Source organism: Scyliorhinus canicula, chromosome 4 (genome assembly GCF_902713615.1).
Source record: "Scyliorhinus canicula chromosome 4, sScyCan1.1, whole genome shotgun sequence".
NCBI lineage: Eukaryota > Metazoa > Chordata > Chondrichthyes > Carcharhiniformes > Scyliorhinidae > Scyliorhinus > Scyliorhinus canicula.
In genome coordinates, this window is record NC_052149.1 from 85,646,459 (window position 1) to 85,661,830 (window position 15,372).

At 44.3% G+C, this 15,372-nt stretch overlaps 1 protein-coding gene across 6 annotated transcripts in view; it reads left to right on the forward strand.

Moving 5' to 3' along the window:
• The window catches only part of axdnd1 (axonemal dynein light chain domain containing 1), a 314,107-nt gene that overhangs the window by 258,494 nt on the left and 40,241 nt on the right, over positions 1-15,372 (forward strand). For all 6 annotated transcript variants that reach the window (XM_038794662.1, XM_038794663.1, XM_038794660.1 and 3 more), the window contains exons 25-28: positions 6,374-6,481; positions 7,251-7,379; positions 8,479-8,570; positions 14,921-15,066. In XM_038794662.1, coding sequence (XP_038650590.1) covers positions 6,374-6,481; positions 7,251-7,379; positions 8,479-8,570; positions 14,921-15,066 — 475 coding nt within the window. The remainder of the gene's footprint in view (positions 1-6,373; positions 6,482-7,250; positions 7,380-8,478; positions 8,571-14,920; positions 15,067-15,372) is intronic.

Here is a 15,372-nt window from a genome sequence, read left to right on the forward strand (position 1 = left end):
GACCCTCAGGAACTTAAAACTATCGACCAGTTCCACTTCAGAGCCATTGATGTAGACAGGAGGAGGTGGGGGGCGGAGTCGTGCTATGCTTCCTGAAGTCGATGATCAGTTCCTTGGTATTTCCGACATTTAGAGAGAGGTTGTTTTCAGTACACCGTGCATCCAAGTGATCTATCTCCCTTGTGTAGTTTGATTGGTCGTTGTTTGATATACAACCCACCACAGTTATATCATCTGCAAACCTGTTGATCGAATTGGAGTTGAATTTTGCCACACAGCCATGTGTGTATAGGGAGTATAGTAGGGGACTGAGTACACATCCTTGCGGGGCCCTGGCATTGAGGCCTATTGTGCAGGAGGTGCTGTTGTCTATCCTGACAGATTGCGGTCTGTTGGTGAGGAAGTCAAGGATCCAGCTGGAAAAGGAGGGGCCAAGTCCAAGATTGCAGAGTTCGGTTATTCTTCTGGTCGGGATAATGGTGTTGAAGTCGGAGCTGTAGTCTATGAACGTAGGTGGCCTTGTTATCCAGATGTTCAAAGGTTGATTGTAGAGCCAGGGAGATAGCATCTGCTGTGGACCGATTGCGGTGATAGGCAAACTGCAATGGATTGAGGCCGTCAGGGAGGCTGGCAGTGATCCGTCTCATGACTAGCCGCTCATGGGATTTCATGATAACAGATGTCAGGGCCACCGATCGGTAGTCGTTGATGCAGGCTACCTTGTTCTTCTTTGGTACTGGTATTGTGGTGGTCTCAATGCAGGTGGGACCTAGGAATGGAGAAATGAGGTGTTGTTAATATCTGAGAATACACTCGTCAGCTGGTCAGCGCAGTCTCTGAGTGCTCGCCCCGGGACTCCGTCAGAACCCATCGCTTTCCACGGATTCACTTTCAAGAAGGCAGCTCTTACCTCTGAGGTTGTAATAGTGGGTATGGGTGTGTCCAGGGCTGTTGGGGCGAGTGGCACTGATGTATTGGCTGTCTGTTCAAAGTGGGCATAGAACTTGTTCAGTTTATTGGGGACGGATGCTCCAGCTCCAGATATTCCGCCTGGCCTTGCTTTGTAACCTGTGATCTCATGTAAGCCCTGCCATAGTCGTTGTGGGTTAGCGTCGTTGGCCTGGGACTCTAGTTTGATCCGGTATTGTCTTTTGCCATCCCTGATGGCTTTCCGTACATCGTACCTGGATTTTGTGTATAGGTCAGGATCGTCAGACTTGAACTCAATCCGGGACTTCAGCACGGAGTGGACCCTTTGGTTGAGCCAGGGTTTCCAATTGGGGGATACCCGTGTTGTCTTCTTTGGTACACAGTCCTCGACACACTTACTGATGACGTCTGTGATGGTGGTTGCGTACTCGTCCAGGTTAGCTCCCGCGGCCTGAATATTGACTAGTCCACAGACTCCAAGCAATCGCAGAGAATGTCCTCTGATGCCTCAGACCAGCACTGCACAGTTTTCTTGACTGGTTCAGCATGCTTGAGTTGCTGTTTGTAAGCCAGAAATAGGAATACTGACTTGTGGTTGGATTTGCCAAAGTGTGGTCAGGGAATGTAGCGGTAAGCGCTTTTGATGCTCTTGTAGCAGTGGTCCAGGGTGTTTGCACCTCTGTTGGGGCAGGAGGTATGTGGATGGAGTTTGGGTCGAACCTTCCTGAGGTTGGCCTGGTTGAAGTCTCCCAGCCATGATTGTCTGGGCTTCAGGGTGATTTGTTTCTTGGTTGTTGATGGTAGAGTATAGTTCATCAAGTGCTTTCTTCACTTCCGCCTGGGGTGGGATGTAGACTGCTGTGATAAGTACACAGGTGAATTCATGTGGGAGGTAGAAAGGGCAACACTTCATAGTCAGGTATTTTAGGTCTGGGGAGCAGAGGCATGCTAGGGACACCACATCCGAGCACCAGGGGGTGTTGATCAGGAGGCAAACACCCCACCCTTCAACTTGCCTGAAGTCATTGTGCGATCCATCTGATGGATCAAGAAGCCTTCAGGTTGGATGGTGCAGTATGGTGTGGCCGGAGTAAGCCATATCTCAGTGAAGCAGAGCACGCAGTAGTTCCTCACTTTTCTCCGAGAGGTAAGTCTAGCGTTGAGGCCATCCAGCTTGTTCTCAATCACTTGGACGTTCGCCAGGAGTACACTGGGGAGAAGGGTCTTGAAGCTGTGTAATTTAAATCTCACCTTCAGATCGACACATTTTCCCCGCTTCCTGGGTCGGCGCCTGCTCTTGAATGCAAGAGCTGGATTTAGTAAAGGTAGTTGGTTATGTTCGGAGCAGTCGTGGATGATGGTGGCGATGTTAGGATCATTGGAGGGGGTTATACATGGGTTAGTCTGGTCTCGTGGGGCGGCGAGGTTGGATTCACCTGGTATGGTCAGGCGGGGTACCTGTTGCTCCGGTGTTGGCTCAGGCATTCCCACTTCGCTGGCAGGGACTTGCTCCCCCATGCTGAGATTGGCCTTGGTGGTGGTGGTGGTACTTCAGGATGATGGCCACGTCTTATATAAGCTAATTGCCTGGGCACCAGCTAGAGTCATCAGTAGGGCTATTTAGCTCTGATCTGAGGCCTCCTGGAGACCCCAGACCTCCACGTAAAAAGTAAATTGTTGTTTAAAAGCACGCCAGTTGGCATCTAAGTTACCAGTCGTGAGGAGTGGGCTGAGAGTCTGGAGTGCTTCCAGCTCGATTCACCTGGTTGTCTCGAGTTTTGCAGCCGATCTCTCTCTTGTCGAGCCTCCGATTGTCCTTTTTGATTTTTTATTGCTGTATCTAGTTTTTCCTAACTGCACCCATTTGACATTCACTCTGTGGTACCATGTAATGTTCTCTGTCTGCACGGATGGCGAGATCTTTGTAGTTGAAGTGATCAGAGAACATACGGCTTTGTAAATGAACAAAACTGTTTATCAATTAACTAATACACTAAAAAGTTTCTGTGATGTCTACTATGATTACAGTTGGATACGATGTCTAAATACAACAACTGTGATTAGTTATTATTAATTACTGTTGACTCAGGAGCAGCTCGATCTGTGACTGCACTCTGTGCTTGCTGTCCAGCTTGCCTTTCTCTGTGCTATTCAGGAAAATACGTCCTGTCTCCCATGTGGTCGAATGCTAGAATACATCCCATGTGGGCGTCTTCCAGTGATCTACTCCTGTAGCACGCCACCTGTGGTCAGATGCTAGAATTGTAATCTATGCACGCAGGCACTAATGTTTATATACAGTTTGGTTATTATGTTATATACACAAATGTTATTCTCCATATGATTAAAAGTTGGATGATCAGCCATGATCACAATGAATGGCGGAGAAGGTTCAAAGAACCAAGCGCTGGCAATGTCCATCTACGTTTCGGACATTTCACACTGATTTCTAATTGTTTTCTATTTGTCCAATTAATTGAAATGTTCTTTAGCATACTTCTACAGAATTGGATATTTAGGTCAATCATTTTTTTTTTTTTTAAATAATTTTTATTGAGAAATTTTGATTTTATACAACATTGATGCACCTTAGTAAAATACCGAAAATAACAATAATATTAACAATCATATACATTCGCCCCATCCCCACGAACAACCCAGCATTTTAACAACAACGCAAATTAACACACTATATGGTTACAGAATAAACACTACAATAATGCACCCCCCCCCCCCCCCCCCCCCCCCCGGGTTGCTGCTGCTATTGACCCAATTACCTATCTCTGAGCCAGGAAGTCCAGAAAAGGCTGCCATCGTTTATAGAACCCTTGTATTGATCCTCTCAGGGCAAATTTGACCTTTTCCAATTACACACTAGCCAGTACCACCTTCTCTCCTTGTAGCCTGCCCCTAACCATCACATACCTACCCACCTTATCCGCCACCACCTCCGATGCCTCAAACAACACATTTTTCCCCACCAGAATCGCCACTCCCCGGTTCCTCACATCCAACCCCGAGTGGAAAACCTGCCCCACCCATCCCTTCCTCAGGCGGACCTGGTCCGCCACCCTCAGGTCGGTCTCCTGAAGCATTGCCACATCCGCCTTTAGCCCCTTCAGGTGAGCCAGTACCCTCGACCGCTTCACCGGCCCATTCAACCCTCTCACATTCCAGGTGACCAACCGGATCAGAGGGCGTCCCGCCCCCCTCCCCCGTCGGCTAGCCATAGCCCGTCGACTGCCCGCCCCAGGCCAGCATCCCCTGCTCGACCCCGTCCCCATAGCGACAACCCCTCACCTAGAACATAGAACATAGAACAGTACAGCACAGAACAGGCCCTTCGGCCCTCAATGTTGTGCCGAGCCATGATCACCCTACTCAAACCCACGTATCCACCCTATACCCGTAACCCAACAACCCCCCCCTTAACCTTACTTTTATTAGGACACTACGGGCAATTTAGCATGGCCAATCCACCTAACCCGCACATCTTTGGACTCTGTCCCCACAGCCCCCACCAGCTCCTTCTTGACCCTACCAGCAGCAATCCGGTATTCCCCTTTCCCCCCCTCCCTTCCCCCCCAGGCTAGGAACCCTCCCAGCCGCGAACCGTCCTCCATTGTACTTCCGTGGGTCAGCTAACTTCTGCTGACCCCGGAAACTCCCGCCAATAGCCCGACCCCTCCTGAAGTGGGATCATCCCCCAATCTATCCCTCCTCCTGGCACCGCTCCAGCGCGGGGAAGAACCAGTTAAGGCCCCGCCTCCCCCGTCACTGTCTCCACCCCCCAGCCCCGCAGCTTGGGAAACCAGAGGAAAGCCCGCGCTTTCGCCCTGCCCCACCACACCTTTCTGACGCCGCTCCCAAATATCAGCCCCCCTCCATACCCCCACTCCGACATAGAATACAACATACCCCCCCGACCCTCCCCTCAAGATACACAGCCCAAACAATGCCCCACAGCACAAAAACTAAAACATAGCAGAACAACCCCTCCGTAAATAACCATATCAAAATTGCAAAAGTACTAAAACAAGAAGAAAAAAACCGAAGAAAAAGAGAACACAGCAACAGCAGAATCCAGCACTAATATCTTACAGCTGACCTCGCAACCCCCAACCCCTAGTTCAAGTCCAGTTTCTCCGTCCGCACGAAGGCCCACGCCTCCTCCGGGGACTCGAAATAATGGTGCCGGTCCAAATAAGTTACCCACAGGCACGCGGGCTGCAACATTCCGAACTTTATCTTTTTTCTATAAAGCACCTCTTTCGTCCGATTAAATCCGGACCGCCGCTTAGCCACCTCCGCACTCCAGTCCTGGTAGATCCGCACTACCCCATTCTCCCAATTGCTGCTCTTCACCTTCTTGGCCCAGTGCAGCACGCACTCCCGATCACTGAACCGGTGGAACCTCACCAGCACCGCACGCGGAGGTTTATCTTCCTTGGGCCTCCTGGCCAGCACCCTGTGCGCTCCCTCCAGCTCCAAGGGCAGATGGAGAGACCCGGCCCCCACTAGCGAATTCAGCATTACAGCCACATAGGCTGTCAGGTTCGATCCCTCTAGCCCCTCCGCAAGGCCCAAGATCCGCAGGTTTTTCCGCCTCATGCGGTGATCCAGCTCCTCGAAGCGTTCCTGCCACTTCTTGTGGAGTGCTTCGTGCCCCTCCACCTTACTCACAAGGACCACGGCCTCCTCCTCTCATTCAATGGCCTGCATCTGCAACTTCTTGATGGCAGCACCCTGGGTGGACTGAATCTCTGACAGCCTTCTGTTCGTTTCCTGCAGAGAGCTCAGTACTTCATCCTTGAATTCTTTAAAGCAGCGCAGGAGATCAGTTTGTTGTTTCTGGGCCCAGAGCCTCCATTCCTCTGGAGCTCTGTCGGTGGCCATCTTGGAACCTTCCCCCGTTTTTTCTGAGGAGCTGCTGCTGTTTTTTCCACCTTTCCACTCCGAGTTCGAGGCATGGACTGCAGGGAAAGTCGTTCAGCACACCTTCCCCCACCGGGAGATGTCGAAAAATTTCCGTTTTGGGCTCTCAAAAGAGCCGAAAAATCTCTTTAAAACGGGAGCTCCCAAATGTGTGGCTTACTGCTGCATCCCAGCCACCGGACTAGGTCAATCATTTTAATCAGCTTAGAATACTGTTGTTATTTGAAAGAATCAAGATTATTTAAAGTATATCAATGTGATGGCTGTGGGGTGTTGTGCTTCTTGAAAGTTTAATATAGGCAAGACATTAAACTACCCTGCATATAGATCAGTCAGTTGCGAGGAAATTAGCTGCACAAAGAAAATTCCTTTATGAATGACTTGAATTCATACACCCTTTATAATTGTTACTGAATTCTGTATTGTGTGCTGTGACTTTTGGTGTAATTTATTTCCCTGTGTCAGTTAATGAGAATGCTATGCTTTTACCATTTTTTCTGCACTTCAGCATTCAGCTGCACAAATTGTTGGGAATGTCTCTAAGACTGGAGAAAGGTCACAGCTTTTTAAATCAAGAGAAAATACAGATAGAGCTGAAGGAATGAGAGACTTTGAGGTAATATCAAACCATAAACGTTTTATTTCAGATAGCTTTATGTTTCAAAGGCCATAAAATTCCTTCTGTAGCACCCATATTTTTGTTGCTATGTTGCCATTTTGTGTACAAAATTGTGTTGGTCAGTATGCCTCCTACTCAGCGCTCTTCTCACATCCCTTTCTACCTTCTCCTTCTTCCAGCAACGTGCTCTGCTCTGCATAATCACTTTGTTCATTCTCCAAAGTCATGTTGTATTCCGGGGGTAATGAGATTGTTGCACCAATCTCAGCGATCAATTGGCAACTTTAAACAACTATAGAAAGCACCAATCAGTGCTGAATCCAAGTAACATGCAAAACTCAATGAGCAATGAATGTGTAAGCAGTTAACAATGTATTTAAATAGCATTAGCGGTGGGGGATCCTTCTTGTTGTTGAATGCTTTACAGCTGTACAAAATTATGAGAAGGCATTGATTTACAAAATGGCACAGCTGACATTAAATCAGCATTGCATGCTGTGGTGTACGTGCTAACACCATCACCATCATGACATTTGACATGATTCACCCCAAAAGTATGCACATCTGCTGCATTTGCCATTTGGACACCAAATCTGTAGGGTACAAACCAAGGTGCTACTATCTGAATTTCATGCCTGTAACATTTTGAATATTGCATTTGTTTCATTAATGATATCTGCCACTTTGATTAGTGCATATTTTCAGTAGAAAGACAAAATTAGAACAAAAAACTGTTGTGTTCAGGCAAGTGAATTAATTTGTTTAGGATCAAAGTCTTGGAATAGAGGAAATTCATACACATCAGAGCTCGAGCAAATCCATCCTGAAATTTATTGGTGATGATACTAACATCCATGAAAAAGACCTGAATGAAGAAGCTGTTTCTGTTTCAAAGGTAAGAACTTAACCATTACTAATCATACTTATGATGGTTACAAAAATTTAGCCACTGTAAAGTTTTTGATCAAACATTCCGGAAGACAGTACAAAATGTTTTTATGACTGTTATTCCAAGAACGCTTTTAGTGTTATCCTCAAATTAGTCCATCCCAGCTGGAGTTCAGTGTGACACAATTTATTTTAACATCCTAAATAACATTTAAAAAAAAGGAGTAGACCATTCAACCCTTGACTTTATCATAAAATACAATCATAAAACGTTCATAGCACAGAAAGGGGCCACTTGGCCCATCATGTCTGTGCCAGCCGGTAAAAGAGCCATCTAGCCTAATCTGACTTTCCCGCATTTGGTCCATAGCCCTGCAGGTTATGGTACTTGAGATGCACATCCAGACACAAACACCTTTTAATGAGTTGAGGGTTTCTGTCTCTACTACCCATTTCAGACCATGAATCACAGACCCATAACCGCCTGGTTGAAAAAAATATTTCTTCATCTCCCATAGAAACCTTACAGTGCAGAAGGAGACGATTCAGTCCATCAGGTCTCCACCAATCCTCCAAAAGTGCACCAAAAATAGGTTTTATGCCATTTTATTATTCTATTCTGTCATTTAATTAGATCAAGGCTGATTTGCATCTTAACTCGACCTATTCACCTTGGATCTGAAATTCTTAATACCCTTACCTAAAAAAATATTAGGGGAAGAAAAATCAGCCTGGCATGAGTACATGGTTGGTCGGAAGAATGCTTCATTCTTTAGAAAAACGGTATAATAATAAAATAATAAGTAAAATGGGGCTGGTTTAGCACAGGGCTAAATCGCTGGCTTTGAAAGCAGACCAAGGCAGGCCAGCAGCACGGTTCAATTCCCGTACCAGCCTCCCAGAACAGGTGCCGGAATGTGGCGATTAGGGGCTTTTCACAGTAACTTCATTTGAAGCCTACTTTTGACAATAAGCGATTTTCATTTAATTTCATTTCAAATAATACTGGTTTAATGCTTGGTGTTCTACCCTCAATCTCTTGAACCTGCCTTCTACAGTATTCACTATTTCACTACTGTTCACTTAATACTGAACTTTAATTGCAGGTTGATATCAAAGCTGTTGTTCCTGTACACCCCAAGTCAGTGAAGGCATTTGAGGAAATGGTTGCCATGGGAATGTTACAACAGCAACTCATGTGAGTAGCTAGTTATAGTTCTCCTGAATTAAACTTCACTACTAGAAACTACTTAATGTGCTGCATTGTATAATCCATTATTTCAGGTGGTCACCATCATAGTGCAGTAAAAACAGGAAAGGTGGGAAAAATCATTGCTTCCAGAGGAAATTACAGATAGTATTAGATCCAAGGAAGAAACATGTAAATTAGCCATGAAAAGCAACAGACTTTGGGATTGGGAGCAGTTTAGAATTCAGCAAAGGAGGACCAAGGGATTAAGAAGGGAAAAATAGAGTACCAGAATAAGAACATAAAACCTGATTGTAAAGGTTTCTATGGGTATGCGAAGAGAAAAAGATTGGTGAAGACAATCAGAAAGAGGGGAATTTATAATCGGAAACAAATAAATGGCTGACCAACTAAATACCTACTTTGGTTCTGCCTTCACAAAGGAGGACAAAAATAAGATACCACAAATATTGAGGAATACAGGATTTAGTGAGAGGGAGGAGCTTAAGGAGATCAGTATTATTGGAGAAATGGTGTTAGAATCATAGAAAAGTTACATCATAGAAGGAGGCCATTCGGCCCACCTTGACCATGCCAGCCCGAGGACATCCCACCTTCTCGCACCTGATCCATAGCACTGTAGCTCAAAGCACTTAAGGTGCAGATCCAGGTACCTTTTAAAATAGTTTAGCGTTTCTCTCTCCACCACCAACTTGGGCAGCTCCCACCACCCTCTGCGTAAACAAGTTTTCCCTCATGTCCCCTCTTCTAAATTCTCCCTCAGTGCACCCGATCAGGTGCTGGAGTGTGGTGACGAGGGAATTTTCACAGTAACTTCATTGCAGTTAATGTAAGCCTACTTGTGACACTAATAAAGATTATCATTACACCTTCTGCCACTTACCTTGAATCTTGAGTCCCCTGTTTCTAGAATTTTATCCTGTCCACCCTAGCCCTTCCTCTCATAATTTTGTACATCTCGTTAAGTCACCCCTCAGCCTTCTTTGTTCAAAGGAAAATAACCCCAAACTATCCAATCTCTACTCATAGCCATACTTGTCCAGCCCTGGCAACATTCTTGTAAACCTCCTCTGCACTCTCTCCAGAGCAATAACATTCTTCCTGTAATGTGGCGACCAGAACTGTACACAATATTCCAGTTGTGGCCTCACCGGTGTTTTATACAATTCTAACATTATATCCTTATTTTTATATTCTATACCTCTGGCAATGAAGGAGAGCATTCCACACGCTTTCTTAACAGCCTTGCCTACCTAAACTGCTGCCTTTAGGGACCTGTGTTCCTGTACGTCAAGATCTCTTTTCATCTACCCCTTTTAGGATATTCCCATTTATTGTGTTCTCCCGACAACTGTTTGACCTCCCTAAATGCATGACCTCACACTTTTCTGTGTTAAATTCGATCGGCCACTTTATCGTCCACTCAACCAATCCATCAATAATGTTCTGAAGATTATAAATATCCTCTACACTGTCCACCAATCGGCCAATCTTTGTGCCATCTGTAAATTTCACAATCATGCTCCCCACGTTCATGCCCAAGTCATTAATATATAACTCAGACAGTAATGGTCCCAACACCGAACCCTGTTGAACACCACTTGAAACAACTTTCCAATTACTATGCAACCTTTTATCCAATTTGCCACATGGCTCTGTATCCCATGGGCTTTCATTTTCTTGTGACCAATCTGCCATGTGAGACTTTGTCAAATGCCTTGCTTAAGTCCACGTACACCACATCCACTGCACTACCTTCATTAGTCCTTCTTGTCACTTCCTCAAAGAATTCAATCAAATTTGTGAGGCAAGACTCTCCTTTAACAAATCCATGCTGACTATCCCTGACTAGTCCATGTCTTTCTTTGTGACAGTTAAACTTATCTCTCAGAATTGATTCCACTACTTTGCCCACCACTTACGTAAGACTAACTGGCCTATAATTGTTTGGCATTTCCTTCTATCCCTTTTTAAACAATGGTACCACGTTTGCATTTCTCCAGTCCTCCGGTACCTCCCCTGTGTCTAGTGAGGATTGGTAAATCATCCTCAGAGCATCTGCTATCTTTCAGTAGCCTCAGAAACACTCCATCTGGCCTGGCGACTTATCAGCTTTCAAGGATTTGAATCTTTTGATACTTCCTCTCTCTCTCTTTATGATTATCCCATCCAGTATCTCACACTGTTCCTCCTGGACTACTATAACTGTATCATCCATTTCCTTTGTAAACACAGACAAAATATTCATTTAAAACCTTCCGATAGCCTCTATTTACACACACAAACCCCTCTTCATCTCTGATAGATCCCACTTTTTCCTTAACTAACCTTTTACTATTAATATATTGGTAAAACACCCGTGGGTTCTCTTCAACATAACTTGCTAATCTTTTTTCCTGGCCTCTCTTTGAGTTCCTTATTTCCTTTTCGACTTTGTCCTGCACTTTCTATATTCGTCTAGGCTATCTGCAATGCTATATTTGTCTCGGCTAGTTATTCATGCCAATCGTACGCTTTCTTTTTCTTTTTGATCTTCCCCAATATTCCTCTAGATGACTGGGGGGGTCTAGATTTGGCAGTACCACTCTTATTTTTGGATGGGATATAGAACAAAGAACAAACAACAATGCAGCACAGGATCAGGCCCTTCAGCCCTCCAAGCTTGCGCCGACCATGGTACCTGCCTAAACTAAAACCGTCTGCACTTATGGAGTCCGTATCCTTCAATTCCCACCCTATTCATATATTTGTCTAGATGCCCTTTAAATGCCACTATCGTACCTACTCCCACCACCTCCCCAGGCTGTGCGTTCCATATATTTCCCACCCTCTCTGTAAAAAACTTGCCTCGCACAACAGTTCTAAACTTTTCCCCACACACTTTAAACCTATGTCCCCAGTACTTGACTCTACTACCCTAGGAAAGAGCATCTGACTATCCAGTCTGTCCATGCCACGCATAATCTTGTAGACCTCTATTAGGTCGCCTCTCAACCTCCGTCGTTCCACTGAGAACAGACAAAGTTTATCTAATCTCTCCCCATAGCTAATGCCCTCCACACCAAGCAACATCCGAGTAAACTGCTTCTGTACCCTCTCCAAAGCATCCACATCCTTCTGCGGTGTGGTGACCAGAATTGTACACAATATTCCAAATGAGATCTAACTAAGGTTCTGTACAGCTGCAACATAACTTGCTAATTTTTATATTCAATACCCCGACCGATGAAGGCCAGCATGCCGTATGCTTTCTTGACCACCTTATCCACATGCGTTGCCACCTTCAGTGACCGGTGGACATGCACGCCCAGATCTCTCTGCCTGTCAGTACTTGCAATAGTTCCACCATTTATTGTGTAATTCCTACAGGCATTGACCTTCCAAAGTGCCTTACCTCACACTTGCCCGGATTAAACTCCATCTGCCATATTTCCGCCCAAGACCCAACCAGTTTATATCCTGCTGTATCCTCTGACAATCCTCTTCACTATCCACAACTCCACCAATTTTTGTGTCATCTCCAAACTTACTAATCAGACCAGGTACGTTTTCTCCCAAATCATTTATATACAGCACAAACAACAAAGGCCCCAGAACTGATCCCTGTGGAACGCCGCTTGTCACAGCCTTCCATTCAGAAAAACACCCTTCTACTGCTACACTCTGTCTTCTGTGCCCAAGCCGGTTCTGTATCCAACTTGCCAGCTCTACTCTGATCCCATATGACTTCACCTTTTGTACCAGTCTACCATGAGGTACCTTGTCAAAGGCTTTACTGAAGTCCATGTATACAACATCTACTGCCTTTCCCTCATCTATCATCTTTATCACTTCCTTGAAAAAGTCGATTAAATTAGTGAGGCACAACCTCTTCTTCACAAAACCATGCCGTCCATCACTAATACATCCATTTGTTTCCAAATGTGAGTAAATCCTATCTCTAAGAATCTTTTCCAATAATTTCCCTACCACTGAAGTAAGGCTCACTGGCCTATAATTTCCTGGATTATCCCTGCTGCCCTTCTTAAACAGTCCTCTGGAACTTCGCCTGTAGCCAATGAGGATACAAAGATTACTTACTCAAGGCCCCAGCAATTTCCTCCCTTGCCTCCCTCAGTATTCTGGGGCAAATCCCATCAGGCCCTGGGGACTTATCTACTTTAATGCTTTTTAAGATGCCCAACACCTCTTTATTAATATCAACATGACTCAGAATATCTACACACTCTACCTTATACTCCTCATCCATCGAGTCCTTATCTTTGGTGAATACTGTGGCAAATTATTCATTTAGTATCTCTCCCATTTCCTCTGGTTCCACATGTAGATTCCCTCCAATATCCTTGAATGAACCAACTCTTTCTCTGGCTACCCTCTTTCTCGTTACATACGGATAAAACACTTTAGGATTTTCCTTAGTTCTGTTTGCCAACGGCATTTCATGACCCCTTTTAGCCTTCCTAATTCCTACATTAAGTTCCTTCCTACTTGCTTTATATTCTTCAAGGGCTTCATCTGCCCTAAGCCTTTTAGACCATACGAATGCTTCCTTTTTCTTTTTGACAAGGTTCATAATATCACTCGTTATCCAGGTTCCCTATACTTGCCACCCTTATCTTTCATCCTCACAGTACATGCCAATCCTGAATTCTAATCAACTGACCTTTGAAGGCCTCCCACATGCTGGATGTTGATTTTCCCTCAAACACCCTCGTCCAGTCAACACTCTCCAGATCCTGCCTAATGCTGTTGTAATTAGTCTTCCCCCAGTCTAGCACCTTCACCTTGTCTTGTTATGCTCTTGGTGTAGCATAAGCTGCTTCCTTGATATTCACTCTAACAAAGGAAGGTTCAGACGTGGAGATATCTTCAACACGTTTATTAATCTATTAACAGTTCTCCTACTCAGATTCGCCTCTACTGTTAATCCTTCTATAGCTACTCAGACTGACGTGGTGGGTGTGATGTTGAATCAACCCTGTGTCTGTACTCACTGAGTGTCTCCACTGGAAAGATGAAGATCATGTGTGCTGTGTCCTTTATCTATGGGTTGGTGTAATGCCCCCCGGTGGTAGTGTCACTTCTGTGTGTATCGTGAATGCCCATTGGTCGTGTCCTATCTTACTGACGTATTGGTTAAGTGTCTGTGTGTCATGTCTCTGGTGCTCCCTCTAGTGTCTAGCGTGTATTTACATTAACCCCTTGTGTATCTACAATGATGCATATCAAAACACACCTGAGGACCATTCAGCTTAAAACTTATAGAATTATGATCACTGTTCCCAAAATGATCTCACCAGGTGCATGCCACATATTTACAGATGTAAGTCTGAACATTCTAATCGCCTCCTGGTGGGGAACTTAATTTGGAGGGCAAACTTAATTCCAGTGAGGTGGCTTTTTAATGATCATGCATCAGATGCCAGTACATGTAAATAAGGTTCCTGATATTGTTCGCCAGGAAGCTCAACCCATCTTAAAATTCGGGAGAACCCAATTCCAACAGTTTATCCCACTCTCAGGAAACATGCCTCCTGGCAAATTAAGTCCTCCACGATTCCAGTGATGGTGGGGGAGGAAAATTCTGCCCACCTGTTATTGAAAGTTAAGTTGAACTGGAATGAACAAGCAATTACTTTGTCTGCCATGTTTAGTTGATAGCTACCCATAAGCACTGCAACCTCATGCCCTTCTGTGTGTTTTGATAATATGTGTTTTGATGAAATATGATTACAGCATATCTTCTGGAGGAGCAGGGCAACTCAGGACAACAGCGTTCCAATTTTTACATTTAACTGTGCGTGTACAGTTACTGGCAATTGCTGTTTGAAATGAATAACAGTGAGCATTAATAGCCTCAAGTTTATTTCTACTATGCAATCCAAGCCAAAACACAGGCATTTCTAGCATGGAAAACAGAATGGTGCTAATTTCCCTAACATTGGGATGCATAAACCAAATTTAACACTTATTATGGCTTAACTGATCAGCTCATAAACTAAACATACAACCAGTTGCCATTCTGGGTTTGTATTGTTCAGTTGTTTATTTCCTTAAACAATTAGAACTTTGGGGAACTAATTGATGTTTCAGAGAATATTGCAGGAATGTTTCAAGATAATATTTTGAATCATTCCGTATGATCTGTATTATGCAACATTTAATTCAGGCATTTTATTAGTAGGTTATTTTATTGCTTGTTTCATTTTAGTAATAATCTGGTTAGGCCTACTCCACACTCCCATAGACCCACATTACCTGAGCTGTTAATCTCCCATGACTACTTGATACCTTTAGTTTACTTTAGACAATTACTTAATTATCTTGATCTTTGGTAGAGAAACAGAGCAGCGTGCCATTCAGGCCGAGGAACTAGCAACTTCTCTGGATGAAACTCTGCATGAGGCTTTGGATAAAATTAGTGACCTGACACTAGAGTTGAAGACAAAAGAATCAAAGGACCAAATTCCACAGCCTACAAGAAGTGAGTTTACACTCAAACCGAAGTTTCATAGCTACCGCTAACTTTATGTACTATTGGTTGTGCCATACAGATCCTCAATTGATATTCATTACATTACTGATGTTAATTGTTGTTAAAGATGCTCAAATGGCAGGTTGAATTAAGAATTTTAATTATTTCAAATTAATAAAATTAATATAGTGCCAGTGAAATTGTTATGTCAACAATAATGAACGTGCAAAATAGTTTAAAATGGTATACATACATAGCCAAAGTGAATGGAATAACTTTACATTCTAGGAAATGCCGGTCATCACATTATAAGAT